Below are 27,670 nucleotides of genomic sequence, written 5' to 3'. Positions count from 1 at the left end.
ACCACCCGTTCAAGAACCTTCGAGCTACCCCCTCCCTATTTTCGAAGCTCCAACTTAACCACCCCGAAGACTGACTGAATGTGACCTTGTGTTGTCATTGTTGGTAACGCTAGAGCAACAGTGTGTGAGAGAAACAGCTGATTACACTAGAGAGGAACAACGCGTTGCGTGATGACTGTAGCTCAGTAGAATAGGCATGTACAGAATTCTGTCGCCTTCAGAGAAGTGTATTTTCGACAGGAACTGTAGAGAAAGTGGGAGCGGCGATGAGGTCGCCTGAATTTGACTTTGCAAATCCCTTATGATAAGACTGGCTCATCCGATGGCCTGTCCCAGGAGGCAACAGGAGAGCATAGCTGAGAGGCAAAGGCATAAGGGAGAACAGAAGGTAAGACGACCTACTAGTAAGACAAAGACAACAGCTGGCGGCTTGTGCTGCTCCCTGACCATTGTCGTCGGACGGTGGACAACTACTGTCTGTGATAATGACAGTTTGATGAGGCGGGTGCTGGTATCTGAGGGTGTGATTGTTTTTCACATTGTGGCTAAGAATAGATGTTCACGAGTTCCCATAAGAATCATAGCCTCCATAGCCACTGTTGTTGTACGGTTGAGCAGTCACTACTGCTGGTGAAACCTGAGGGATGCTACATTGAACACTGCTGCAATGGCGACTGCAAGTACCGCTACTACTATTAGCATTACCTCTACATTAAATGTGTCACCGGGTCTAAGACCGGCCGGCACCTGGACCTGCATCGGCCTTCCAGTGGCGGGATCCGTAATCTGTAGAGTGCTACCACCAGTAGCCCCCTGTGGCACTTGGACTGTTAAGATTGCCATTATAAGGATATCAACCAAATGCTACCAAGTAACTGCCAAAACTAAGCCAGAAGGTCCGGAGTTGTTCTCGGTAGAATAGCAAACCCGACAAAGGAGTGACTAGATCGGAACGAGTTGAATGAAGGAAAGCACACGTACGGGGATGTAGACAGTGCTACTCTAGAATTTAGTGAACAGAAAATCTATAATGACGGGGGAGTCGTTGCCGGCTATGGGGTGACGACAGCAGCAATCGAATGGAATCGAATGGGACTAGCCACATGCCTGACCGAGGGCACAGCATGCTAGCATACCTGACAAAGGATCGCTGGAGAGCTACTAAGCGGCTTAGTGGTATCCTACTTGCACACCATGCACAGCAAGCGGCAGAGCCAGCGGCATCTGCGGCGCTTGGGCTCTGGGCAGGGCCACTGTTGATGATGACAGTTTGGGGAGGGGCCTGGGTCGAATGGTGCCTGCAAGTTGAGACAGAGTGACCTCGTGCTATACAGCAGTAGTGGTTGTTATTACGGCCCACCGTAGCCTTGATCAGGACCACTAACAGGCTTGCCTTGTACGATGGTCGGCCCAAGCTGAGGAGTGACGATGGTAGTATTGTGTGAGGAAATGATTGTAGTACATCGACATTGAAGGTGTCCCCTGGATTTAGGCCGGCTGGGACTTGGACCTGGAATGGTCTGCCGGATGTAGGATCGATGATTTGGATGGTGCTGCCACCAGTAGCCCCTTGGGGTACTTGAACCGACACGGTTATCATAGAAAAGCGGGAGAAAAAAGAAGAAACTCAACTGTTCGACCAGATTAGGGCTATATGGGACAGCAATGGTAGGAGGAAACGTACTACGTGATCGGCTACAACTCAGTCGAGAAGAGAGGGCGTGTGTGCTTTGAATAGAGCCACCACTACGTGTATGTGATATATTAAGATCCCTCAGCGGACGAAGCAGGTATTGACGTAATTCCAGTACTACCTACCATTTGTATAGCATGGTCCGTCGAGTTACGAGAGAGGTAAGAAATCCTATTAAATTAATAGGATAAAAATATTGAATATTAATAGTATTAATATTTCTCACATCTTTTCCACGAACTATTATACGGCTAGATAAGGATAATATGCACCGCTACCCGCAGAGGTATGCCTATCCCCAACGGCCACGCCCGCTCTAATAGTACATCTGGTGATCATTGCTATTATATGAGTCATAAAAGTACTAAGCCCAGCTCGACCAGGAAGGAGCTTCATCGGCCTGATCCTAGTATAACCCTTCGGCTCCGGTATAGTATCGGCCACCCCAGTGGTAATCCTACTCTGGCTTACATCCCTGCGGGCCATCCAAAGACAGGAGAGCTGCGAAGTGCTAATGGAGAACTTCGCATGTATAAGCGAACCTTGAAACGAAAATCTTACTTGTGATGAAAGTGCGCGAAGTTTAATAGACTTCGGAGAATTTTTCTCGTGTTTAATCGCTAAGTCAGGCTAGCAAGATCATGGCTTAGGCTAAACTTCCTGTGATGAGACCAGCTGAAGATACTCTGTGATGGTCGAGGACATTTTGGGTATGGTATAATCGGTAAACAGTGAGCATGTTATCAACAGTTATCGAAACTGTGCGGGCCGAAAATTTTATCGCTGGTAGATTTGTAAACGCCCGCTGCTCACCTATGGTATTCGACGATTATTCCTTCCTGCTTGCAGCTACTGTAGTCACTCTGCTGGCCCTCGTACTGGGCAGGATACTTCATAACAGGTTGACTCGTTCGAAAGAAGGAAATAGTAGGCTAACACCGATATACCCCTTTCTAGGTTGAGAAGTATCATCATACGTTGTTGTTCCTAGGTTCTGGTATTAGGGGTTTGTCGTGGATGGAGGAGCACATGTACATGAGTGATTGTTTCCCAAAGGAGTCCAACATAAGGCCGGCCTGTAACGTCATCAACTGTGAAGTCTTTTTCAAGGCCGATCTTCCGGACGACAGCGCTGTTGAGAAGCTTGTGAAGGAGAATGTAAGTGCCTGAGGGTCAGTAGAGGTATCCACTAATCTCTCTCTATCTTGTTCAGTTGCTCTCATTCGTCCGCTTCTCGGCTGTGCCCGATGTGAAGTGCCATGGTTGGAAGATGGTTGATGTTGACTTGGCCGACCATGTCTTCACTCATGATCCTGTTAAGGACCGTCAAGAGTTGGACACTGAAGTCGACAAGGTGAGGACTAGTCGTGTATCTGTAGTGCTTTTGAAGGAACTTTTGGGTGTAGATAATCAACGAGGATTTACCCAGTGATAAGCCTTTATGGCAAGTACATTTCCTACCAGCTGCTGTAGGAGCTCAACAGAAGAACTGTGTTGTTTTCCGATGCCACCACACAGTGGCGGACGGCCTCACTTTGGTAAGCTCTCTTGGATGCTGATGCCTCGGTAGAATACTGAGTGTTCAAGGTTCAACTGCTAGACAAGGTTGCGACTACTCCCGATGGAGAGCCTGTCACCTTCGTCAACTACAAGGCTAAAAAGCCGGTAGTTTTCGGTCCTATCAAGAAGTTCTTCTTCAACATTCTTTACTGTCTGGAATGGGTAATACAACCGTTGAGTTTGGCAATTGCCTTCATCCGCTCTCTCAACAGGTCCGTTCATTCGTCTCGAACATGCGCGAGGGTAGTCTGCCTCTCGAGACCTCCTTTGGGTTCAACGCTCCTCTCTCTCATCGATCCGGCGATATGAAGTACAGCGGCGACCGCAAGTCGATTTGTTTCAAGCCTTTCTCTGTTGATTACGTGAAGGCCATCAAAAATAAGGCGCCTGGCAAGGTAAGCCTTCGTTGCACTTGGATGCACTTGAGTGGGGAGTGGTATGTTGTAATATAGACAATAAAGGTCATAATATCGTATTGGTTAAGTTCCTAATAAAGTTTTTATCATTAGTTTATAATACATAATTTATTATATTCAAATTTAATATATCATTAGTATTGTTTACTAGTTATCGCTTAGATTACTGTTAACGATGTGCTATTGGGTGCTATGGTTGGCGCTATGCGGAGATATGGTAGTGCTGCTGTTGATAACAACACCATTATGAGGATCCTTATACCCGTTGGGGCTCCAATTGATTTTGGTCCCAACCCCCCACCTGAGGGAGATAGACTGGGCAACAACTGGTCGTTCGCCAGTGCGGACCTGAGCAAAGTAAGGGATGATGTTCTTGTTATCATAACAGTTATCTGTGTTGCTTCGTCAGGCTATTCGAGCTGATGGTCCCCTGGCGCGACTAGAGGAAACTGATGGCGCGATGAATCGTCTTAAGAAGTCGTTGGATTCTACCACGTCTAATTTCATCAGCAACAAACTTATGCCGTTGTATCCTCTGAGAAAGGCTCAAGAGGCTACTCGAGCCATCTACTCAAGACACACTGCTATCTTCTCTAATGTTCCTGGTCCTACCCAGCCGTGCTGTATTGGCGGCAAGCAGATAGAGGCTATCTATCCTATATTCCTCACACTTGTGGAGCAAGTGATTGTGATGTCATATAATGGCCAGTTTTACTTCAACACTACTGTTGATCCCAACGTGGTGACAGATTATGATAAGTTCGAAGGCTATTACCGTGAAGAGCTCTTGGACCTGGGCAAGCGTCTTGGTATTACCGATGTTCAGCTGTAAGCACTTATTGTCAGTGCAACAACAACAACAATCCGATTTGTTCCTAGTATTTATATAATATATAAACTCTGTTGTACGTGCTGTTGTTACTACCACTACTACTGCAATTGCTCTCGGTTTACCTATTCATGTTGATGAATGCTGGCCTCCCTCTACGTCTGAGGGAAGGCGGCCAGGCGGTCTCGTCAGTTACTTGTGTCTTAATATTCTTCTGGTCCTCCCTAAATCTTTGTGTCGTGACGACACGTTATTGGGACGCAGTTTCTCTACGCAATAATGTGTATTTAGTCGAGTTTTGTGAGGATACTGGGGAAGTCTGGAAAATGATAAATGCATCGTTACTTTTGATTGAGCCTTTACCTCGGTGATGCTGGTAGGTTGTGAGAACTGGGTTCTGGAGTTGATCATGATTCTTGAGAAAGTAAAGTGAAACAAACACATTGCCTCTGAGTTTGGGATTATAATTCGTGATGTGTAATAACAAGTGTCGTGTCGTGACAGTAGTTTGGAAGCATTGACTCCATGGTCTGATGATGGTTGGCGAGGAGCGAACAACAGCTAGTAGTTCTACTGTGCAGGAGATGGAGATTGGAAGAGAACTTAGTAGTCATGTTCGACGAGATTGCCTAGATGGTTTTACCTTGTCGCCGTTGGGAGTTTAATCACGCCCTATCCTCCCTTTGTTGGGTTCTGGACCATGTTACTCTACTCGGCTCAGTGTTTACCTGAATATGTTGAGTCTTCTCTTTGGTCAAGGCAGGCAGGTAGATGCTGTATCCGATGAGGGGGATGACAAGGAAAATGATGGCTTGTTGAGGCAGCGGACAGAGGAGGCCTTTAGGGTCCTCAGTAGCTTCATATTGGGAGCTCGAGAGCTCGGAACAACCATGGTACTACTGTGTAGGAGGCCGCAGTGTTGGTAGTATTTGGTCTGTCAACACTACACGGGGGCTGTCTTCGGGAGCGTTGAAGTCGCTTTTTAGGACAGCATCCCCGCCTCCACTGTAGAGATCATCTTCACCTCCCTCAGCGACTTCAGTGGTACCATCAGGCAATACCCTCCAGCAACACACACGCTGCGGCAGGCCATCGCTAGGGCGGACGATGGTGGGGCTCTGTCGCTGCTATGGTATAGACTCATGCCTGCCCTCCTAGAGACCCTCCATGCTGCTATCCGGCGATGCATCGAGGCCCTAGATGGGGTATGGAAGGTAGAGGGCTTGGCAGAGATGGAGGTCCTAGATAGGATTGGTGGCTTCGTAATGGGAGCGTAGCCACTGCAGAGAGAAGGGGTTGGTGGTCCTCAGGCGACACTTCTCGTCGTCCTTGTGTGTTCGAGACCAGAGAGGATGGCCCCCGGCATGGTCAGCCAGGCTCTGATGGCGATCCTGAATGTGATGACTAGTGAGGGGCTGGTGGAACTTTCTGGAGAGGACCCTAAGTAGTAGGGAGGGGGCGGGTGTAGCTGTGAGGAGCAGCTCGGGAAAATATGCACATAATCGACTACATGTGTCGGTGACAATATGAGAATTCTGAGAAAGTTTTGGGAGGTTCTTGCTGGTTTATCTACACTTCTACCCCATTTCGTATATGGACCCTATGATGAGTGACGAGACCCCTGAGCTCAGCTGAGGAAAGCAAACATATATTCTTCCAACACTGGTGAGGAGTGCCATCTTCAGTGCGGTTGCCTGGCCCCTGGGGACACCCGATCTCATTGAAGACTATGAAGGAGACGTTGCAAGCCTGTTGATGTCCCTCTGTCGTAGCTTCCTGCTAATATCCCTTCATTGTTGTCCACTGGAGAGTCCCGCCGGGGAAGGAAGCGGAGTCGTCCTGGGACGCTTTGCTCATTGTTTCCTCACCCTTCTAGTGGATAATCATACCGCTGTTGCGGCGGAAGGAAGGGAGTGTGCTATAGGGGAGGTCGCGGCAATGGTGACACGGGTAGCTCTTGTCCTCATGGACACGGGCCCTACTGATGATGATGGTGAAGCTGCCGATGGGCTTGTCTCGTACAGTCCTCAGCTCGGGGAGGCTCGCCGCTTTGGTGGGCCGAGGGTGGCTCCTCTGGTAAGGGCCATGAATGAGGTACTGGCTGTTGATCCGACGAGGGGGGAGGATCTATGGACAGCCCTTCTAGCAGCCTTGGAGAGCGAAGACGAGGTCATAGCTGGCCAGGGCGATGGCGCCTCGCTATGGAAGGCATCAGAGGTGATAGGATGGGCACCGTCCATGGGGTGGTATTTTTCAGCTCTTCAGGCATGCACCTTTTCCTCGGAGGCAGTGGTCTTATCGTGGCTGCTACTGTCGCAGTGCGAGGGCTTCTACCGTGGAGTATTCCCTTATACTAGGCAGCCACGGGGGCCTCCGGACGGGTGAGCATTTGGATGCTGGATGGTCTGGGCTGGCTTCGATCGTTAGGTTGGAGCAGGGGAATGCCTCACCATCGCCCGCGAGGTTGTTCTTGCCCGTCGTAGGACTCATCAACCGCATTGTGAAGGCACTAGCTGAGGCTGGCGAAGAGGAGGAAGGGCATGACGAGAGTCGGATCCCTCGGAAGGTGGCAGATGCGCTGCTAGAGGGGTCCCCCTCGGAGGGGTATAGGACGCTGCTTCCTGCGCTGGTGGGGTTATTGGTCATCATAACTGAGGATAGAGGGAGTGTCGTAGCGTTGAGGAAATGCGAGTTCAGCAAGATTCATGCTAGGAGGCTGAGTGAGGGGGGGATGATATCGTTGGCCCCATTCGAAGGGGGGTCCCTGTTGGACGTACTAGTAGTGGCCTCACTCCGGTTCATGCCCTACATGCCCGATGCCTCGATGGCCCTGGCGGCGTCCATCTGCAATGTCTGCCCTTACCTCTACAGTATACCGGCCTTCACTGCCGAGAAGCTCGAGGAGGCTCTACGGAAGAGCATAAAGGCTGCAGCTAACGGTCGGCCCAGGGGGGAGGAGATAGCTGGGTTGTTGTCAGAAGGGGTGGCTGCTCTTCTCCTGTGGAACTATCGGGAATGTACGCCTTTGGTGCTCGCCATGCTATCCCACAGTGAGGCCTATGATGCAAGCTTGGGGTTGGAAGGAAGAGCACTGCTGGAAGGGCCCCTTGGGGTCATCAGAACAGTGGTGGAGGTATCAGAAGAGGCAGTAGGGGAGGGGCTGGAGGAGGATGATATTAGCCATGACGATATTCTGGATGTCGTGCCCGAGACTCTAGTCGGTCTGCTACCGATCACACAGGCCATCGTGTTGAGGCAACACTCTAGTCGCGTGAAGGCTAATGAGGTTATAACCTTCCTGGCCCTTTGTCTTGGTGAGGATGAGGAGGAACCGCTGAGGGACATAGTGTTGTGGCTGCAACACAGCCCTGAGCTGGAGACGACTGAGCGTGGGTATAACATAAGTTATGGAACGGACGTGGCGGCACTGATGGAACACGTGGCTGTAGAGGGTGCTAAGGCGGACCTTGACAGGCTGAATGAGGAGGTGAAGGGCCTGAGCAAGAGGCTTACATGGGAGGAGGAGAGGCTGTTGGCTGTTCGAGAGGAGAAGGGAAGGGCTGTGGCTCTAGAGGATTATCACAGGGCAGGGGAGCTGAAGGGGGAAGAGGAGAGGCTCTTACTTAGCATAGGACACTTGAAAAGTCTCGGCCTACCCGAGCATACATGACCATTTCCATGCCGACTGGGATGCTTTGCCCGTCTGTTGTCAGCCGTTGCGTTGTCGCTGTGATGGAGATCCTCATGTTGGTGCTGTCAGTAGTATTGTAGGGAATGTCGGACTCCTATTACGATAGCGATTTACTTTGCGAGTACTGCTCGACCAACTTCGACCTTCAAAACCATGTACCTAAGGTAGGTTCGTAGTGAGTAGAAGATGCGGCCTCTTCCTTCTCCCCTGCCAGCATGGTGAAATAGGGTCTCCTTCCTTGGGCGACGTGGTTCTCGAGGTTTCGTCAGTGACGAAGCCTAGAGAACCACGTGATACGAAAAATCCTCCATTAAGGTTTGGTGATTCTCAAGCTTCTAATCTGTTTTTTACGATCTGGGACCTATTCCATAGAACACCTCACATCAGGGCGTCTTTGACCTACAAAGACGTCCTGATGTAAGGTGTCCTATGAGTATCTCTGCATTGTCAGGTACTGGGCGTGTGTGGCCATAACCTCTGTGCTGAATGCATAGCCTCCTTAGGGGAGACCCGGGGTTTTGGGCGCTTGATGTGCCCCTTCTGTCGGCAGCCGCATCGGCCTGGCGAGATAAGTGTTAACCCGGTGATTGTCAACTTGCTTCGCTCCGCCGCTGCCGGAATACTTGGAGACGATTCCTCCACGACTAATGGGGTTGGTGGCAGTGCCCCCACAGAGGGAGGCTACAGTAATAGCGATGATGGTGATGATGATTGTGATGCCCGAAGTGACACCTTCGATGAGGACGCAAGCTGGAACTACAAGTGGTATGAGGAGCGAGGGAAGTGGTGGTTCTGTGACTATAACAAGGATCGTCGATGGCATTACTTTGGTACATGGGGTGGAAACTGGAAAGACTTGGAGGAGTGGAAGACCGAGTCTGGTCAAGCTCAGAGTACCTTCTAGGATTCTCCTTTTCCTCATCATCACTTGCATCCTTTCACAATTAGATGTTTTCATCTGTTCACTGCCTCTACAGCTACTTTCCTGAACGCTCTCCACAGCCTAACCGTTCTATGTATAATAATACCCATTGCCATGTACAGAGCACATTAATCGTACTATTATTTTCACCCTCAATGAGACTTCAATTGCAGAGGAGGAAGCCTGCCTCTCGCCGGGAGCTGTTGCGTTCAGTCGTGGTCACAACCATTTTGTTTCGCTCCGCCGCCGCCACACCCGGCGCGGTGGGGTAGGGGCTCCAGCCGCGCATCTAATACCAATTCATCTCTCTCCAAAAATGTCGGAACGAGACATCGATTTCGATAACTAGTCATGGTATCGGCCTGAAACTGGTACCAATCGACTCCACTCGGCGAGCTGAGTACAATGACGATCTTATTTTTTTAGTTTATAAATTGTATAAAAGTTATCAGCCTTTTGATCCACCCGATGATACTGGCCAGGTTGGATGGACAGGAGTAGCACCAGCAGTCGGACTGCTGGTCGGGTTAGTCTAGTAAGTTAAGGTCGCGCGCGTCTGTTCGGGGGTTCCAGGTTCGACTCCTGGTAGAGGCATGAGTTACCGTTGGTCTCAGTACTCGGGGTAGGTTTCGAATACGGGTGATATAGCGATCAATGCTGCAGCAGTGGGTAGGAAGAGTCTCTTGTAGGTCCTGGTGCGGCAATAACGGTAGGTACGGTAGGTCCAAACAACCGGCGACTCTAGCACACACTTTAATTCCATGTAGGGCGTTCGGTGTAATAGCTAGTGGAGTAGAATGTCTTGCCAGTAATCCGGGTTCGATTTGAAGTAGAGTATATTTCCATATTCTCTCATTACTTTTTTAGTGTTACATTAGGTTCAGCACTTGAAGCAGGCTTCGGATGTGGGCGATACAGTGAAAATTGCTACAAGACCGAATAGGAACACTGGTTACTGAGTTTTGGGACTAATAGTAGGTACTTAACTAGGTCTTCGTGACGAGGGGGCGGAGCTCAATGAATCCACGTCCAAGGACTCAATCAATGAATTCTACATAGGTCCCCGGTTCGATCTCCGGGTAGGACATTTTTCCATCGTTAAAGCTTTTCGTGCATATCTCTTCGAGTTGTTCGCATGATCTAGTTTTCCGATTTTTCCCAACACCTCTGCATATAGAGGAGTCGTTTGATCTATCTGATAGCCTCCCATGCTTCGTAGTTAAGCCAGAATAATTCTGCACGCACGCATGCCCGTACAACGCGAAAGTGCCTGTTGTTGCGGTATATGCTCCGCTCGGTTTGCTCGCTCCGCAATGCCGAGCAACAGAGGCTTTAACACATTTCATATTTCAGTAGAATATTTGCTCTGGTGGTTAAGAATAAAGATGATCACTTGGACGATCCTGGTTCGATTATGGGCAGTGTATTCTTTCTACCACTTCTTACTAGTGGTAGACTAGAGACAGACCAGGGATTCTTTTGACTCAACTCTTTAGCTGAACAACATTTCATGCTATATGATATAGCCTATCATTGTTCTGAACAGTTCTGCAGAACGGCTCCACTGGTTAACTCACTAATTCATGCAGTGCTAACGGTGGTACTGGCTACCAGAAGGTCGTGGATTCTAATCTCGGAGAGGCTACCAGATTCTCATCGGAAATCCCTCAGAGAGAAGTAGAAAGCCTTCTGCAGCACATGCTCAACGATCACGTACGGCGCAAGCGTAGACTCCTGTCGATTACAGTGAAAACCTGGGGTCGTCCAATAGGGCCTCCTGGTACGTAGTGGAGTGCAAGGTGGAACGTGAAACGATGACGGAAGTTGCTAACCGCCAATTGAGGTGCTCAATCAAGGGTTCGAAATTCCGATGGTGCACTCGGGGCTCGGTGATAACCAACGAATTTCGATCTCTTATCTCTTTTCTGTTGCTATAACTCTGGGTTCATCCGTTTAGTTTCCCGTAGTGCCTCTGAAATTGAGGTCATTCTCTCGAGAATGTGACTAAGCCAATCCCAGTCAGTAACTAACGCAATACTCAAAAACGTAAGTGCAACTTGCACTGTGCAAGAGAGGAACTAGGAAGAAGCGTGTCTTTTAGCACTGGTACTAGCAGTAGTGGTAGTAGTACTTGGACCACTAGTAGTAGAGCTAGTAGTAATCGGAGCAGTAGTAGTAGTCGGGCTTATAGTAGTTAGATCAGTAATAGTAGTAGTAGTAGTAGTAGTTGGACTCGTAGTCGTAGCCAGAGCCGTAGTAGTAGTCGTAGTGGGACTGGTAGTAGTAGTGGGACTGGTGGTAGCGGTAGTAGTAGTAGCAGCCGGATTAGAGGTAGTAGAAGCACCTGGAAAAGAGAAATATCATGTTGATGAGAGGAAATTATTGACTTACCTTGCATCCAATTTACTTCGCAAAGCAAGGTGCGGTTGTATCCGGCCAAAGCCATCAACATGGACTCATTCCGTCCATGTTGGGCTTCGTCCTGTCTTCCACATCTTCTCCACTTAAACTGCCGGGATCTTCTGTATTGATGATTGTTGCATCCAATTTACTTCGCGAAGCAAGGTGCGGTTGTTTTCGGCCAAAGCCATCAACATGTACTCATCGAGTCCATGTTGGGCTTCGTCCTGTCTTCCACATCTTCTCCACTTTAACTGCCGGGATCTTCTGTATTGATGATTGTTGTTGTTGTAATTGTTGTTGCTGTAGCGGTTGTTGTTGTAGTAACCGCGTTTTGGCATCGTAAACGGAACTAATGAAGGGAAGTACTGCAATGAATAATGACACATAACTAACAACACATGTTCATTCGATCTATATCCGTCATAACGAATATCAGCTCTTGAGCTTAAGCTGATATCAGCTTAAGCTTCGCTGTTGTCTATTTTGTACAGCTTGTGATGCTGACTATCATTCCTTGTTATTCTAACTGTCTTGCAACCATCTGCGAGGTTCCGCTGGTTTTTAGCTCCTGACATTGTTATCCGTTGAGCACTGCTCCTACTGGGTGCTGCTGGTAGTAGAGTCTTATAGTAACCCGGAAATTTTTCCTCTGTTACTACTAAGACTTAATTATCAATGGCATTGATTCAATGCCTCGGATGTGAAGTGCTGATTACACTCGTTAAGACTCGTTAGACTCACAGCAGATTCGGGAATATGATTAACATTGAGTTCCTCAATTAGAACCCTGTACGGCGCATTTCAGGCCATGGGGTTTGCTAGCATATATCACTGGATTTGATTGTTATACTTAGCTCAACCGCAAAGTAGCGCTGTCTAAGGGTGTGGAATTTTCTAGTCTTGGGGAGGACGCTCGTGATCGTGCACTGTGATTGATCTGGCGTCTGTAGTCGGCGCAGTTCCGCAGGTGTGAAAGCAGAATCCGTCAAGAGGGCATTCCACTCAGGCTTCTGAGCGTGAGACGTTATTCAACACAAATAGCTGCGCGCGCCCCATCGGCCGATTCGAACATTGAATCAATAATCATTCTGTTGCTCATTGACTTCTTCCTTGGGCCTGTGCCGAGGCCGAGGATCCCCGTCTAGCGTGGCCGGCCGAGGCTCCGTAACTTGTCGCATATAACCCTTTTCAGCTTGCATTGTAGTTGTGTTCACTCTTGGCAACCTACTCAGTTGATCGGGCTTTTATTGCCCTACCGTATTCCCACTTATTCTCTCAGCCAAACTTGCTCCGTCATTCGAGACGGCTATCAGCCAGCAGTAGAACTACACTACCAACTACAACAAGTCGTTTTTGCAGCAGCATCTTAGGGTAGAGTCGACATCATCAATCGTTAGTACATGAGGTGTCACAATGTGTGCGACCCCATTCCACTGCGCGTGTTAATGTGCTCTAGTTTCTCTTGCTCAAGTTAGTCACATATTTCGTATGTCGATCTTATCTGGTACAGAAGTTACTGCGTCACTTCCAATACAGAGGATGAAAGTTATCAGTCTACATGAAGTACCCCTCATTGGTTGTGGAAGGGCTACTACCAGTGACAGCACCAGTAAGAAGGTTTTGCACGCTTACCTTCTACACATCAAGAGTGGTTCATCTGGTACAAAATTGCGCATCAGTCGTCCTCGGTACGGCGCAGGAGGCAGTACTGAAGGTGGTGCCCAACGAAGTTTCTTGACTGAAGGCTTCAGTCAAGAAACTTCAGTCTGAAGCTTTGTATGATCGTTACCTATTGATGGCCCATCAATGATGGGTTGTCTCCGTAGTGGTGAGACTTTTTCGCTGATAACAAGGACACAAACGGCTTCTGATTATTTATTAAAGGTACATTAGAGGGTACTCCTGGCGATTGCGCAAGGAGGGTTCCTTTTTGATGACTTAGTTCTGGTTTGTGAGAAGCGTTCACGAGTACTTCTGATCATTTTCTCCTGTCTCGATAAATTGGGGATTAATTTTGGCTATTCTATCCTTGCTCGATGAATACGGAATCATATTCATCCTTTTCTTGAGTCATAGATAAAAACCCTTTCCGATATCTCTCTCTGATTTCATAAACAGTAGATTATCATTGGTTACTCTTCGATCTCATAGACAAAGAATCAACTCTGGTTATTCTTGTGGGCTCATTGATGAGAGGGCAATTTCTTCTGCTCTCGCAGTCAAGGAAATAGGGTCAAATACGCTCTATTGTTTCGAAAAGTGAGGAATTAATTCTGCTCACTCCCTGATTTCACGAACCAGAGATTGTTTCTGGTTAGTGTCGTCTTGTTTCGGGTGCGCTCTATAAAATTGGGTGATATCATCACGCTCTGTCAACCCTATGGCGAAGGGACTCTGTGCCAGGGCCCCTGGCAAAGGATTCTACCAGGTTGCTTCAGACTGATGATAGGCTTATGCCGTACACTGGCGCTAATATCCCCCGCCCCCTCCCCTCCGAGACTACTGCTCGTTATTCCTTTGGTGTGATCATTGGTGGTACTATCGAGATCACCAAGTTTGGGCTCGTACTGGACACATGTGGTGGTAAACTTTGTGACGGTCTTTATGGTATTCGATGCCTTTGTATTGCTGCCCCTCGTATTTCTTCTTGGGTGATGCGATTGGGAGTGGAAACGTTGGATGTGGATAGTGAATTGTCCATCAACAGTAGTTTGACGACAGAACTGGTAGCCACGAATAACATCAGAACGGTAGGTTTGAACATTCTGCTTATTCTAATTACTTCGTTAATTGCAGGTATCCCTTGAATCCACAATGGTCGAGGCCTTGTCTGTCTCCGATATCGCTGATCATGTCGTGAGTAGAGTAAACCACGACGGTGGTTGGAGCTTGGTGGTTTGGTCCAAGTCTGCTCACGGAGAAGGTGACACTGGCATCAAGCCCCCGAGATCTCATCTTGTTCGGCTGTTTCCTTCCAATATGCCGCTGCAAACAATTAACATCATCAAGGCACAAAGGTATTAATCATCATAGCTACTCCACAAGTCAGTCTTTCTTCATTTCACTTTAGATATCAAGGGGAACCACCCCCTGCTAATGGCCAACAACGAGGAGGTCAACAGCACGAAGCTCGTCAACAACAGCAACTTCCACAACAGGAACAGGCTAGCAACAATGAACAACAGCAGGTATTTCAGCATTCCGCCTTTCTGTTGTAGCATTCCTCAGGCTAACGCTCGGGAGCAGAACGGACAAATGGAACAAGGGGGCAACCGGTATGGGAGCAATATAGCTTCCTAATGTTGATCACCTGCTTAGGCTATGGCTGGTATCCAGCAGCAGCTAGGACAAGGAGGAGGCCAGGTTAGTGAGACTGTAGTATCACTCTGGTATTGAGAAGTTGTTCAGGCCTTGGTTGGTAGACGAGAGGTTATAACTCACACCCACCATCTATTCGGGGAGTTTCCCTTTTAGAATGGAGGTCATACGCAACTCGGTCCTAACGCTAACAACTTGGCTGCTCGAGTGCGACGGGATGTCTTGTCATTTGTAGGAATGCGTTCTTTGATTTAGGTTGCAGAAGAGCAGATGGTGGAGGATGAGGCTGCGGAAGACGAAGGACTAGGGGGTTTGGGAACTTGGTAAGATGCTACACGGATAATCCGTTGAACTTGGTAAGATCTTACACGGATAATCCCTATGATATTGAACCAATAACATTGCAATTATATTAACTCAATTTGTGCCATATGATTTCATAGTTCATCTCAGGGCATCTCGTCATTTTCGTGCAATACTAACATTGCAAGTGGATACGCTGATGGGATTGCTATTTTCTCACCCGTGGCTTTTACGTGTCATAGTAGCATCATTTCTGAGTAGCCCGGGTACGGCTATCTTATATCTTAGAGTATAGTCAATTATTGCGAGGGTAAAATAAAAGATAACTCCTTGTCAAAAATGATGCGTGTTCTTAGCTGACGACAACCTGGGCACTCGCATACGGTGGGTCTGACTGGCTCAAGTGTTCGATACAATGGCTTCTAAAGTGAGCCTATTTAGGCCACTTGGATCAAAAAATTCGACTTACACCTATCATAGTCACTCCGTCGAGCACACTAGCACGTGGCGCCGCAGGGGTCACCCCAAGTAGCATACAACTAAGTGAGTCCAAGTCGATCACTCGCATCGAAACCTTAGACTGAAACCCATCATAGTTATTCTGTCGAGCTCACTAGCACGTGGCATCCGATGCCAGGCATCGCGGATGATATCTCAAGTAGAACGCTGTCGACGAAGTCTGATTAGGCCGCTCATAGACCACCATTAAGTAAAAAGTTGGACTGAGACCCATCATACCTGCTCAGTGAGGCACACTAGCACGTGGCGCCGCAGTCGGCACTACAAGTAGCACACCGCTAGTTTCAGGTTCTGATCGTGGTTTGTCTGGTATTTCTCCCTTTAAGGGAGTCCCTTACCTTCCGAGAGAGGATGTCTCCTCCTCCTCCTCCTCCTCCTCCTCCTCCTACTACTACTACTACTACTACTACTACTACTACTACTACTACTACTGGCATGCAGATCGTGGCTGTTTCTACTGGGATTGCATTGCATTCTGTTCGGTAGCAGTTACGCAATACCTTGCTGTCGATAGTAAAGGCCAGACCATTCAGGGCGGTGGGTTTGATACTATCATAGAACACCCTAAGGGGGAAGGACAGCTTTTAGTTGTCGATTGGTACCCTCGCCCCTGTAGCTGGGGCAGTGGGTGCCAATGTGCCAAATCGTCTCCATCATTTTTGCGACTGCAAATGTAACGAAACGGGATTCACGCCACATTCGTAATGAGTATGTGAATTGTGACGGTCATTGTCAGCAAGTCAGGGATTTTTTTCCAACTGATGAACACAAGTTTTGGTAATTCTGTGAATATCGCCGCGAAATACAAATATTGATGAGGTACTACAATTTTGTCCTTCCTCTGAAATCACAGAGATCCTGCTAAAGGAAGACGTACGTTGCAATGATGCAAATGAATATAACAACAATGGTTTCATCATTAGCGCCGATATAACGTAGCAAGCGAACGCTGCAGCTCACTGCTGAGCCCCATCCGATCACCGACTGTCCTACATTGGCGATGGGGTTATCCGCAAACCTCTAAGAATAGACAAGCGTGCTGATGCGTCAGACTGAACCAACAGCTGATCACCACAACCAGAGAGGTAACCACGAGGGATAGGTCGGGCCCCCACAAATAGCCCTCGAGAATTGAAAACGTGCATCAGGCGTTCCTCAGGCATCAGGAGTACAAGGTCCCCAGCAGAGGTCTCCTGGATAGATGTACAGCCCTTGTAGGTACCAGTGATAGGTCGTGTTACTGATCTCCATCTACCAGTAGAGGGAGAGCCCACATACAGCTTACCATCACCAGTCGACACCAGAGCAAATTCGGCTTCCCCCTTCGCAGCGACTGCCGCGATGGGAGCTACTCCCACTGGCAGGCCCCAGCCTTGGAGAAGAGACTCTCCAGTGGCACACGAGTATAGTTGATTATCGTCGAGCAGGACATAGACCTCATCCCCTCTGACAACAACAACATCCTTGATCTCCTTATGTCTGCCGTACTCAGTCGCCACGGCGCACTTCAACGGTGACGCCGATACAGCAGGGCCGGAGGGGTATACTTCGCGCAGCGAGTGAAAGTCCGCCACCAGAGTCTTGCCGTTACCAATACTACATCCAATCTTACGAGGGGTGTACCATACGAAATGCTCAGGGACCTTTAGCCCTTCCTGCGCTGCATACGTGATCTCAAAGGGGCCAGCAGATTCACCGCCATTAGTAGCTACCGCCAATCTACGTTCATGGACATTCCTCTCATTAAATGAAGGGTCGTATTTCAAGGACACCTCAGCGCTGGTCTCAGCAATGGCAAACAGCCAAGCCGCCATTATCACAACACTACCGAAGCGGAAGAGAAGGTATGGTACTCTAACCTTCTCCCGGTGACTAGCATCAGTAGCTGCCTGAATGGCCGCTCTCTGCTGGTCCAGCAGGGCCTTAGACTTCAGTTCGAACTGTCTCAACTGGGACTCCACAGACTTAGTGGTCTCCTTGTAATCATATATGCCCGGATCCATAGTAGGGGAGTCCCACTTGATCTCGCCGGTTTCCACATTGAGGTAGTACGGAAGGTTCTCCCCAGCATCGGTCCTGTACCCCAGTCTTATCCACCCTCCAGTGGGGTTGAATGGAGTGCCCGGCGTGGCATCTCCCTTCCCTCGCTCCTCGTCCAACAGCTGGGCCAATTTTTTTCTATCCTTTTCAAACCTCACCTTCAGTTTAGTCAATTCTTTTCGCTCCTAAGACATGCTCTGAATCACAGTGGATCAGCCTGGCTAGACCTACCGAATCTGATAGCAGATGATCCTCTTTCGCCCAATGCCTGAAGATCTTCTGCATATCCCTCTCAGCCTTACTGCAGGCGAATTTGAGATCCTTGGAAATGTCAGGGTGGTACTCTCCTGCCTTGGCCTCGTCCTGCTGCCCAGTAGGCTTGTGCACTCCCCAGTCATTGATAGGGCCCTCCTCAGTGAAACCAGGCAACCCCGAAGAGTTGATAATCCTGAGGGAAACACGTTAAAATTGGAAAGTACATTGGAAAGTAAGACATGCACTACTTCGGTTCCGCCACAGGCTCGTGGACTTCCTTTATAGTCTCCAGACCGAAGCCTAGCACATCTATACACCACACTGTAGAGAACTTCACGGGGAGGCCGTTCTTGTCGGCCATGGTCAAGTACCTTACAAGGAGACGTAGGCAGTGTTGAAGGAATGTATGTTTGCTCAGCTAAGCTCAGGAGTTTCCGCACTAATAACAGGAGTTAATACACAAATGTGTACATAAGCCAACACAAAATTTTCCGAAATTTCCTCAGAATTTTCATATTGTCACCAACACATGTAGTTGACCATATACATATGTTCCCACACTGGACGTAGGGAAATGCGAAGAAAGGGTGGGGGGAGTAAACTGTGAGGGAAGATGCATTCAACTTACACAAAGAACGTCTCATAGAAGAGGCCCATGATATGAGCCGATAGGGCGAATATGAGGGCCGGTCGCTCATTGACTTGAGGCAGCTACAGGGGAAAGCTGCTGTATGGGGTCCATGGACTATGCTAGTACCTCAACGTTGAAACTGTTACCCCATACATATTCACAGAGGACTGCAGCGCAATAGAGGAAGGGCGGCACGGCAGTGAGGAACGCCTGGGGGAAGGATGAAGAAGAATTGCGAAAATTATGGTATGGCGAAGATCCAAGTTCTACCATAATGCAGAATTCTGTGAAACTGAGGGTTAAGTTCATCTTAGCATTGAGCAAAGCCGCCACTGAACATAACGTTACTATAACGTATGCGGCAAGGGGATTGTGCCAGAAGTAACCCCAGTAGAGCAAGGCAAAGTATGCTAGTGCGTAGAGAAACTGTAGAGTACCTATTAGGTGAGCTGTAAGGAAAGCTCTTATTAGCAGTAGTAATACTACCCATACACATACACACTCTAGCATAAGCCTCATGACCCTGCCATTTCCTATGCAGCTGGTTGAATAAGGCAAAGTGCTGCTTGAATGTATCCCATTCGGTGGTTAGATCTCTTATCTCCTGAAATGGACGACTTAACCAACTCTGGTGGCGGAACTCAAGTCAATGGACGATGCGATGAACGGCTGATACCATCCAACCCTATTACATTCTTCCCTTTAACCTCCTTATGTTTGAGACCGGGGATCTTGAGGTTACTCTCCCGCGCATATTCGGTGACCACGGGGACACGAAACCATCCCCCAACGCCAGAACCTGTATGGGAAGGGGTAACGGATGATGATGATGAAGTGATCCAAGGCAGACCTTCGAAGTCTTCCAGCCTAGCTGAACCCTCAGAGATTTCCATGGCACTCGCGACGGGGAGACGTAACCATTGGGTTAGAGACCTCACCGAGTAGGTCTGAGCCGATATAGAGGCATGCAGGGCGAGCCAGATGGAGAGAAAGAAATAGAAAAATGCGGAACCTGAGAGTGAGTACATGTCAAAGATAAGGAGACCTATTGAAGGACTCACCCAACGTGATTGACCAGGGCCAGAACAACCAATTCGGCGCCAGGAGTGGTGTTCTTCCTTTGTAGAACATCTCCGTGCAGAAGCCAACCAGTAGAGTACTCACCAGCTAACAGTGGCAAAGGTGGCGATAGAGAGAGTAATACGTAGGGTATTCACTACCATATAGCAATCCATCTTTCCTATTGTCAGGCCGAATAGATCTCTAAGATCCTCCCGATACAGCACTACTGCCATAACTCGCTGCTTCTGGTGCTGATAGAGGTTCTTCTGCCGCATGGTCCGATTGAAGTTGTACACTTCCCGATTGTAGCTGAACCATTCAACGCCACCGTCGGCGAGACCTTCAGCCATAATGATGATGATATGCTAGTGTTGGTAGAAGTGGTAGTTAAGGTTGAGGAGCAGTAGTGGTGGGTAGGCCGTAGTAGGGAGGGGCGAGGCCAGCAACAACTACTGCCTAACACAAGCGCCTCCTTTCTCTGTAACAAAGCGCTGAGAAAACGACTCTACCACTCCAGCCCTAACACATCTCCAATTCTACCATATTGCCGCGCTGAAACCTATTAGTGTGTGAAAGGTTGGACCGGCTAGTGTATTGAAACATCAAAGTCTTATCGTCTGCCTATATCAATTTCGATAGCATAGATTTACTCATCGGCTACTATCGGCATCAAGACAAGTGAGTACACGATTTAACCACCATTCTGCAACACTAATCGGTGGTGACCATTTGAAGAGAACCTTCAGCGCAAAAAAAGACAATCAATACAGCGGAGCGATGCAGCAGCGTGCCGTACACTCCAACAACAGCCAACTACATCTTCCTCTATGTCGCTGACGTTATCGGACGAGGCGTTTGCCTACTCGGCAATATTCCCCGAGGCCAGTGAGAAGAGCACCTCCACTGTTGGGCTGAGGGCTGATGGACGGACGCTGCTCGACTGTCGACGTATGAAGCTTCGGTTAGGGCCAGCACTAGGCCAGTGTGAGTGTCGTGTTGGCAGCACTTGGGTTAGGGCGGTGGTGACAGGTAGTAGGACTGAGCTAGGAACTGCCATAGGACACTGTGGGCTCAGGAGAAGTGATCACGCCCCCACCAGAGAGGCCCAACGAGGGTAAACTGTTCGTCAGTGTGGATTATGGTGCAGTAGTCAGCAGTGCCACACTTCCCTCTGGGGACTCCGCAGGGCTGCCCGGAACGGCTCAAACACCCGAGGCTGTATCATTATGTAACCAACTGGAGAGGATGCTCAAAGGCTCCAAGTAGTACTGTTGGTAGGGCCGGCTGGTGACGAGTGTTTGTCAGGGCTGTCGATGTGGAAGCATTATGTATCGCTGGTGGCAGTAGAGTGTGGAGTGTTCGCTTGGATGTACATGTCTTCACTGATGCTGTGAGCCTAGGGAGGGAGACTGTCTTTCCCCTATCATTGATAGTCATAGGGTAACGTCGGCGATGCAGCAGCAACAGCTAGCGTGGCAGCACTGATGCATTACCGGAGGTCAGAGGTCACCACGATGGAAGGGTCTACTGTGGTCCGGGAGGAGGTAGTAGTAGGGCACGATATGGCAGACCTAGTACCGTCCTCTATTAGCTGGAGCCAATGCCGCTGTCGATCCATCACATGCCCCTCCCACTCACGTTCACACTGGTCAAAAGCCCTGATGGTACCACCTCGGCGGTACTAGCCGATCCCACCTCTCTAGAAGAACGGCTCAGCGGTGGGGCCCTACTGGTTGTAAGCACTACCACATCTTACCGGGCAGTACCACTCCTCTCTCAGGTTGTTGTTAACCAGTACGGTGAGCTGTGTAGTCTGCTGAAGCCTGGTGGCACCTCCTGCCCGCTGCCCACTGTTATCAATTGCATACATGCGGCCGCAGGAAGAGCCAAGGAAGTTCATAAAATGATCGCTGATGCTGTACGAGCTCTCTTGATCTGAGTTGTGCTATTCGTCATGGTGTCAGCTCGAGAAGGATACCGCCCAACGAGGGGAGCGCAAGAAGGATATTCATCACAAGTACGACACCAAGACGGTGTTGACGATCAACACTGATGGAATAGTGAAGCCTGAGGTCCAGCGGGAAGTAGGCGGGAGTGTGGTACTCATAGTCCCTGCGCTGTATCGCGCTTTTCTAGGGCGGTGACAGTGGAGCTATCGATGATAGTGGTGATACCCCCAAGCCCAAGAAGGCTCGGGCCAACGTCTGATGTTAACGAATATCGTTTGTTCCTATCATAGCAGTACTTGTTGTGCACAGTGGGGGCTTTCGGATACACGCCTATGCTAGGTTTGGCTCTCCACGTGAGCCTTGATGATTCCAGCCTCGTGCGGCGATATACCTCCTGCCGCTGCAGTACTGGTCCGGACATCGCGGTTCCTCATCGATGCATTATACATTGAATTGGAGAATATGGGCTTGCCGGTAGTGAGGGCCACAGAGAAGGCACAGAAGGCGTATGAGGGAGTTTTTATCTCCACTGAGTCAGCGGAGGATCTCTTCAAGATAGTGCATCGTTCGCGGCTAGCTCACAATGTGTTGGGCCTACTACGTCACGATGGGGGCCATAAGGCTCGGGATAGGAGTAGCCTGTATAGATGGGTTAAGAACGATGTACCCTTCCGAGAGGTATTGCCGTCATTTGGGCCCAACTCTACCTTTTGGGTTAGACTAGCTGACGGTGATTACTCTAGTACGGTTGGCATGAGGAATGCGGAGGTGCAGCGAGCGGTGCGCCATGGTTTGCAGTGCTACTTCCATAAGGGGTTTGGTTCGGTCCCTCGACCCCTCAGGGACCATCCTGACTTTTTGTTCTTCGTCACACCGCCTGAGTTTGGGATTGGCCTTTGGGTCGACTACGGCTACCGTAACGGAGTGAAGTCTCTCAATTCTGCAGAGGGTGGCCTCTTAATCGAAGATAAGCGTTGCCCTGGTAGGCATTTGAGGAGCTCAGTAGCAGCCGCGATACTCTGCGGGGCACGCTACGTTCCTGGGAGGGATGTACTTGTCGACCCCTACTGCGAGGACGGGGGTATATTTCTAGTTGAGGCAAGACGATGGGCCCAACGTGTTGATCCTGGGATGAACTCTGAGGCAGCATCACTCAGGCCATCAGCGTTCCCGGGCTCTGATGACCTATGGCGTAGTTTGGTAGAAGAATCAGCATCTCGTCAACTGTGCTCTGATGATTCTGTCCGAGTATACGGTACCAGCACAGACCCTGTGAATCGTGCCAGGGCTCGGAGGAATCTGCCAGGTAGTATCGTATCAGCGGCCTCCTTGGTAGAGTACGTCCCTCCCGAGTCCCCAACACTTATCGTCACTCGCTCGCCTCGACAGGCGTGGTCATCACCGGAAGTAGCAGCGGGATGGGTGGGTGAATTGAAGGAATGGGCCTCGGGTTTCCGGGCCCCAAGAGCCTTCGTCCTGCATGGTCCTGGACAGCCCCTTCCCTGTGCCCAGGAGGTGCTCTATCTCGGCCACTATGGTTCGCTATACAAGTTGCTGCCTGGTCAAGCAACGAGGCCGTAACGACCGTGCATGAATAGCAATTGTTTCTGTGGAGTGCCTCACTTTGTTGTGCTGATAGTCTGCACTAGGGATACACCGTCAGAGTTCCCCCTCATGAGCTCAGTGCCAGCACAGCTCTCCCGAGCTGGTAGGCGGAGGCTAGCTGCAATGAACAAAACTTCTCCCGTCGAGTCGGACACGTCCTTGGTCCGAGAGTTGGCCAATGATATCCGATCGGCCAGCGGTGGTGAGGTCGAGCAGCCTCGTATACCCATCCATAGGCTACATGAGGTCCTAGAGGATGCCCTTCCTAGGATGCAAGGGCCGCCGTCCCTCGATATGCGGCTCATACTGCAGCACTATCATCACAAGCTCTACCTCTCGACGGACTCCTCCTCAGACTATGTGGCGGCTCTTGCTCTACTGGCCACAAGTGCTCAACGATTGGACTCGAACGTGGGAGATATGGTTAAGCAATGCTCACAGGTTATCATGGACGGTCTCCACAATGCCTCTCTCAAGAATAAAAAGACAGCGGAGCTGGCCAACGTCCACACTCTCCTCAAGGTCTTGACAATATGTGCTAGGCTGCACTTGAGGGGCTGCCCTCCGCCCGATGCCCTACCCCGTAGTATCGTTACTGTTTTATGCAAGGAACAATTCGCTGATAAGTTTCTGACAGAAGTCTCGGCTCAAGACGCATGGACGATGCTGCGGTCATTGGCGGCTATTGGCATCACCTCTCCTGCTGGCCTCTACCTCGTGGATCGTTATTTCGATCAGAAGGGCCGAGTAGAGCAACTGTCTCGTGTAAGGATGGTGCAGATGGTCGAAGCTCTGTGTATGCTCCGGTCGCGGGGTCAGGCATTGGAAGCAGTCTGTGACCAGTTAGCCATGCATGTTGTAAGAATATCTCCTCAACAACGACTATCCCTCATACGCTCCTTCGCCATGGTGAATGCCGCACCCAATCTCCTCTACCTTTTCCTGCACAGCGGACGTAGGTGGCGTTTGAAGTTGCCTATTAGCAGTCAAGCTGAGATGCTCAGTAGTTTTGCTCAGTTGCGGCTACGGCCACGGGGTAGCGTGTTCTTCAAAGATCTCCTCCTCACCGTATTGAGGGGGCGAAAGAGAGCAGATGTCGATCCACTACGACTGTGTTATGATTTGTTCCTGTTGGACATGTTCGACGAGTCCGCCTTCAAGCGCTTGGAAGCCGCTGTAGGCTCACAGGACTGCATGGAGATACCCCTAGAGGAGGCATGCAGGGCTCTGGCCAGCCTAGGCTACTTCTGTTACGGCCGGCCTGCAACCTATGATGTGTTACTAGCGCAGGTCGGGAGGTTTGAGGCAACTCTCTACCAGAACAGGAATTGTCTTGTACAACTGAAAGTGAGATATTCCAAGGCCGACAATTGAGCCGATCTGTTGTGATCTCAGAGTCTCGAAATCGCCTTCCGCATAGGCCACTCAGCTTTCCCAATATCAAGTCTGAGCCCCTCCGCCCAGCAGACTCTACTGCGTATAAGGCATGCTGAGATAGCAGACTTGAGCAGAGATGCTGCCCCCACTAGCTGGACACAAGATCTCCGGCGTGTAGCCGGCCAGGTCGGTGCACTGTCAACAGGCTGGTCTTGGCCTTCGAATGCCGCCTTTTTAGGTTTGCAATAGAACTTATTTCAACATAACGGTCGGGCCTTTCATAGTGGATTTCGTTCGGACCTCCGACGGTACTCCTCAGACCAAATTAGACAGAGACGGGGATGAGAGGCTTCAGGCTGTACGTCAATGCGTCGCTCTAGAGCCTTTGAAAGGTGAGGGAGACCTTCCTGACCTGTTCGGTATATTGCCCAGGTCAATGCTTCTACCGCGGTAGTGACCACAATGAGCTGACTTCTAATAGCAAGTACAGACATCTACTACTACGAGGGCTGGGTATTGAGATATGCCCAGTGGCGAAGGAGCAATGGATGGGTATGAGCACAGATGCAGAAAAGGTCCACTATATCAGGGAGATCGTTGCCGAGGGTATGGCCCGGTTGAAGGAGAGAAGGAAAGAACATGCACGAAAGATCAGTCAGATCAAGTGGCAGAAACGGGTCGATGCACGGAATGTTTCTTGATGTCGCATGGTCTTGTTTCCGACCATAAAAATTGCTATACTCGAGTTGAAATGCGGAGTGTCTGTCCCTTCTTCTTCCGCCACTTACTATAAAATCAAAGCAGCAAGAAGTTGGATGAAGTAATATTACAAGTGATTGTAACTATGCAGTGGAGGCTTTACAGTAGGAAGATCGTGAGCTCTGGCGGTTGCTTCTTGTTTACCATCTCGCCTCTCGAGGAAAACATCGGCATCATTTAGTAGCTCCTCGGCCTTGTGTGAAGGCCCGGAATTGTCGCTGCCCATTGCTGCCCGGACTTCCATCTCTTTGTCGTCCAAAGATCTTTGCTTACCAGTTCTCACCTAGATCGACTCACTTTACCCATAGCACACCATAGACACCGACCTGGACTCTAGTCTGAACACCCGAATTCGCTGTGATGATCTCATCATTGACCAGCACTGACGTTATGCCCTCCATCCCCTTCATAGAATCCGAAACTTTGCCAATCCCACCAGAGGTAAAGTAGTTCTCTGATATGTCCAACAGCCGTAGGTAGGAGAGCATATTGAGCATTTCGCACAGCAAAGGCACAGCCTCATCAGTGAGATCTGATCGATTGAGACAATTAAAAGCAGACACAATCAGGAATAATCATCTTACCATTCTTGCACAAGTCAATAGTCTCAATTCGCTGGGCAGTATCGAGGGCGCGTAGCATGCGCATAACCTCGTTGAGGTCAGCCAAGGTATATCCCAAACCAGCGAGCAATAGATCAGGCGTCTTCCCGCCAGGGCATGCCAATGCATTGCGGATGACCTACTCAAGAGCCCTTTGCCTAGTCTAATGCGGCTCTGAGGACGTGTTCCGACTTGTAATAGTATATCGCCGCGGAATCGTTCTAGTGCGACAACATCTTCGAGTAACTCTTTGTTCTTATTACGGAGGCTTTTCATATAACCGTTTGAGCGATCTAGATCAGTCTGGTACCTGTACAACAATACGTGTACATCACCACTCCTCCTCCCCTCCATGGTACTGATGGCCCTGAGCTTGTGCACCATGGATGAGCTCCAAAAGATGCGACAATTTCTCTATGATCAGAGCTGTTGCCTTCCTCGGCTCTTGCTGCGCTCGATACAGGAACTCGTTTATCTGCTGAACTCAATCGCTCTAAACATAGTTCTCAGGCTTGGGCGGACCTGGAGTCTCTCGACCAGATCAGAGTCCTCGCTTCTAATCTGGATAGGCCTCAATCTCCCATCCTCGTCCAACATATCCGTCCGCTTGATGAAGTCGATCTCGGCATTCAACTTCGCCACTTCGGCCGATAACTCAGCCTCTGCATCGTCACTCACCGATAGCTGACCCTGTAGCTCCTTCTCCTGAGCAGGGAAATGCCTCCCCCATTCCCTCTGCCGACGCCTCCACAGAGCACACCGTTTGTCGCAGTTTCTGCAACTCCTCCCGCATCTCAGCAAGACGCTGCTTCAGTGTAGATGAGTCATCTACTTGCCCATCCACCCGATTCACGAGATACTGGTTACGCGTCGTCAGTGCTCTTAGCTGAGGGCAAACGCATATCTACAGTGGCTCCAGTCAGACCTCCAGTGAACCCACATTATCGTAAAGCTGACTTGCATCCCTCTCTGTCTTCTCCCAAACACGGGTCGCCATGGTATAGGTCTCCTCCAGAGATCTCTGCTTCTTACGAAGGAGGCTGAGGACCTTCACCAACCACACCTACCCCTCCCCATAACACTATCTTGTATAACCTGTTGGACCTTCCTCAGTGCTGCCTCTGCATCCTGCCGCGCCTCACGCTCTACCTCAATCTTGGCTAACGACTGAGCATTGGCAACCTCCAAATGCTCCGCCCTCTTCCTCCTCTCGGAGACCGACTCGACCCGCTTCTTCCGCTCGAGTTGTAGGAGCTTCAACTGGTCCATGAGACGGAAGACCTACAGGCTGCTGCTCATCCGCACCCACTGCTGCCATGCTCAGGTGAGGTACCTGATCTCCCATATCACGGAACCTCTCGGCTTTGCCATTGTACTTCTCCCGTGTCCTCTCATTGCTACTCTCCAACTGAGTGATCGAATCACTGTATCTACCAATCAACGACAACTACTGAGTGATTGATGCAAGGTAGACAAGACTTCTTATTTTGCTCCTTCAGTGATTCCAGCCTCCTCATGAGCTCTCCTTTCTCGTTGACGTATTGCTCCTGCTCATACGCTGACCCATCACGCATGGCCTGCAGGAGGATCGGCACGCCCAGTATGAACGACCAACCCGACGACGCGACTACCTCGAGCCTGATGAGCTCCTTCCTCTCCTCGTCACTGAGCCTTTTCAGTCTCATCTCTGTGTCATCTTCTCTCAGTCACCTACAGCAATCGCGGGTGCGGTAGCG

The 27,670-nt window shown here is 49.7% G+C and overlaps 13 protein-coding genes across 13 annotated transcripts in view; 9 read left to right on the top strand and 4 right to left on the bottom strand.

Moving 5' to 3' along the window:
- Positions 1-74, top strand: part of Pmar_PMAR012193 (conserved hypothetical protein) — a gene marked incomplete at both ends in the record, with an annotated part of 3,147 nt that extends 3,073 nt beyond the window's left edge. The window contains one exon of the mRNA XM_002787499.1: positions 1-74. This exon is cut by the window's left edge and continues 4 nt beyond it. Coding sequence (XP_002787545.1) covers positions 1-74 — 74 coding nt within the window.
- Positions 75-559: 485 nt separating this feature from the next.
- Positions 560-843, bottom strand: Pmar_PMAR012192 (hypothetical protein; the record flags this gene model as incomplete). The annotated part of the gene is made up of 2 exons (XM_002787498.1): positions 560-637; positions 706-843. The coding sequence occupies 2 exons, from the start codon at positions 841-843 to the stop codon at positions 560-562; spliced, it is 216 nt and encodes a 71-aa protein (XP_002787544.1).
- Positions 844-1,095: 252 nt separating this feature from the next.
- On the bottom strand, positions 1,096-1,600 carry Pmar_PMAR012191 (hypothetical protein; the record flags this gene model as incomplete). The annotated part of the gene is made up of 4 exons (XM_002787497.1): positions 1,096-1,136; positions 1,186-1,298; positions 1,354-1,415; positions 1,463-1,600. 4 exons carry the CDS (start codon positions 1,598-1,600, stop codon positions 1,096-1,098), a joined length of 354 nt encoding a protein of 117 aa, XP_002787543.1.
- An 887-nt stretch (positions 1,601-2,487) lies between these two features.
- Pmar_PMAR012190 (conserved hypothetical protein) lies at positions 2,488-4,501 on the top strand (the record flags this gene model as incomplete). Its single annotated transcript, XM_002787496.1, has 8 exons — positions 2,488-2,620; positions 2,685-2,851; positions 2,907-3,047; positions 3,100-3,231; positions 3,281-3,415; positions 3,466-3,648; positions 3,832-4,026; positions 4,079-4,501. Exons 1-8 carry the CDS (start codon positions 2,509-2,511, stop codon positions 4,499-4,501), a joined length of 1,488 nt encoding a protein of 495 aa, XP_002787542.1. The 5' UTR covers positions 2,488-2,508.
- Positions 4,502-5,232: 731 nt separating this feature from the next.
- On the top strand, positions 5,233-5,946 carry Pmar_PMAR012189 (hypothetical protein; the record flags this gene model as incomplete). Its single annotated transcript, XM_002787495.1, has 3 exons — positions 5,233-5,391; positions 5,485-5,760; positions 5,809-5,946. 3 exons carry the CDS (start codon positions 5,233-5,235, stop codon positions 5,944-5,946), a joined length of 573 nt encoding a protein of 190 aa, XP_002787541.1.
- Positions 5,947-6,463: 517 nt separating this feature from the next.
- Pmar_PMAR012188 (hypothetical protein) lies at positions 6,464-8,168 on the top strand (the record flags this gene model as incomplete). Its single annotated transcript, XM_002787494.1, has 3 exons — positions 6,464-6,715; positions 6,764-6,879; positions 6,926-8,168. The coding sequence occupies 3 exons, from the start codon at positions 6,464-6,466 to the stop codon at positions 8,166-8,168; spliced, it is 1,611 nt and encodes a 536-aa protein (XP_002787540.1).
- An 88-nt stretch (positions 8,169-8,256) lies between these two features.
- On the top strand, positions 8,257-9,305 carry Pmar_PMAR012187 (hypothetical protein). Its single transcript, XM_002787493.1, has 2 exons — positions 8,257-8,353; positions 8,641-9,305. The coding sequence occupies exons 1-2, from the start codon at positions 8,273-8,275 to the stop codon at positions 9,091-9,093; spliced, it is 534 nt and encodes a 177-aa protein (XP_002787539.1). The 5' UTR covers positions 8,257-8,272; the 3' UTR covers positions 9,094-9,305.
- Positions 9,306-14,493: 5,188 nt separating this feature from the next.
- Positions 14,494-15,159, top strand: Pmar_PMAR012186 (hypothetical protein; the record flags this gene model as incomplete). Its single annotated transcript, XM_002787492.1, has 5 exons — positions 14,494-14,531; positions 14,585-14,702; positions 14,833-14,889; positions 14,989-15,039; positions 15,088-15,159. The coding sequence occupies 5 exons, from the start codon at positions 14,494-14,496 to the stop codon at positions 15,157-15,159; spliced, it is 336 nt and encodes a 111-aa protein (XP_002787538.1).
- Positions 15,160-16,643: 1,484 nt separating this feature from the next.
- On the bottom strand, positions 16,644-19,992 carry Pmar_PMAR012185 (hypothetical protein; the record flags this gene model as incomplete). The annotated part of the gene is made up of 11 exons (XM_002787491.1): positions 16,644-17,879; positions 17,926-18,142; positions 18,198-18,320; positions 18,578-18,660; positions 18,707-18,790; positions 18,851-18,912; positions 19,067-19,184; positions 19,273-19,379; positions 19,431-19,592; positions 19,642-19,747; positions 19,801-19,992. The coding sequence occupies 11 exons, from the start codon at positions 19,990-19,992 to the stop codon at positions 16,644-16,646; spliced, it is 2,490 nt and encodes an 829-aa protein (XP_002787537.1).
- Positions 19,993-20,469: 477 nt separating this feature from the next.
- On the top strand, positions 20,470-21,850 carry Pmar_PMAR012184 (Exosome complex exonuclease RRP45, putative; the record flags this gene model as incomplete). Its single annotated transcript, XM_002787490.1, has 8 exons — positions 20,470-20,671; positions 20,718-20,904; positions 20,948-21,032; positions 21,082-21,186; positions 21,234-21,377; positions 21,423-21,560; positions 21,607-21,726; positions 21,779-21,850. The coding sequence occupies 8 exons, from the start codon at positions 20,470-20,472 to the stop codon at positions 21,848-21,850; spliced, it is 1,053 nt and encodes a 350-aa protein (XP_002787536.1).
- Positions 21,851-22,927: 1,077 nt separating this feature from the next.
- Pmar_PMAR012183 (hypothetical protein) lies at positions 22,928-23,106 on the top strand (the record flags this gene model as incomplete). Its single annotated transcript, XM_002787489.1, has 1 exon — positions 22,928-23,106. A coding segment is annotated over one exon (179 nt), but the record flags the coding sequence as incomplete, so codon positions are not given.
- A 213-nt stretch (positions 23,107-23,319) lies between these two features.
- On the top strand, positions 23,320-25,274 carry Pmar_PMAR012182 (hypothetical protein; the record flags this gene model as incomplete). The annotated part of the gene is made up of 4 exons (XM_002787488.1): positions 23,320-24,543; positions 24,592-24,759; positions 24,812-24,965; positions 25,006-25,274. The coding sequence occupies 4 exons, from the start codon at positions 23,320-23,322 to the stop codon at positions 25,272-25,274; spliced, it is 1,815 nt and encodes a 604-aa protein (XP_002787534.1).
- Positions 25,275-25,625: 351 nt separating this feature from the next.
- Positions 25,626-27,619, bottom strand: Pmar_PMAR012181 (Rho-associated protein kinase, putative; the record flags this gene model as incomplete). The annotated part of the gene is made up of 11 exons (XM_002787487.1): positions 25,626-25,864; positions 25,917-26,073; positions 26,127-26,244; positions 26,294-26,409; positions 26,457-26,639; positions 26,695-26,820; positions 26,875-26,982; positions 27,030-27,215; positions 27,268-27,342; positions 27,386-27,511; positions 27,566-27,619. The coding sequence occupies 11 exons, from the start codon at positions 27,617-27,619 to the stop codon at positions 25,626-25,628; spliced, it is 1,488 nt and encodes a 495-aa protein (XP_002787533.1).
- Between the last annotated feature and the right edge of the window lie 51 nt (positions 27,620-27,670).

The sequence above is a fragment of the Perkinsus marinus genome, assembly GCF_000006405.1.
Source record: "Perkinsus marinus ATCC 50983 genomic scaffold scf_1104296929354, whole genome shotgun sequence".
Taxonomy (NCBI): domain Eukaryota; phylum Perkinsozoa; order Perkinsida; family Perkinsidae; genus Perkinsus; species Perkinsus marinus.
Note: the sequence above shows the minus strand (reverse complement) of the source record. Positions and strands in the feature narration are given on the sequence as shown.

Bases quoted from the DNA above. Each gene is read 5' to 3' on its own strand.
- Pmar_PMAR012187 (XM_002787493.1), top strand. From the start codon at position 8,273: ATGTCGGACTCCTATTACGATAGCGATTTACTTTGCGAGTACTGCTCG. The intron at 8,354-8,640 runs GTAGGTTCGTAG...CTGCATTGTCAG, and splicing joins TTCAAAACCATGTACCTAAG to GTACTGGGCGTGTGTGGCCA.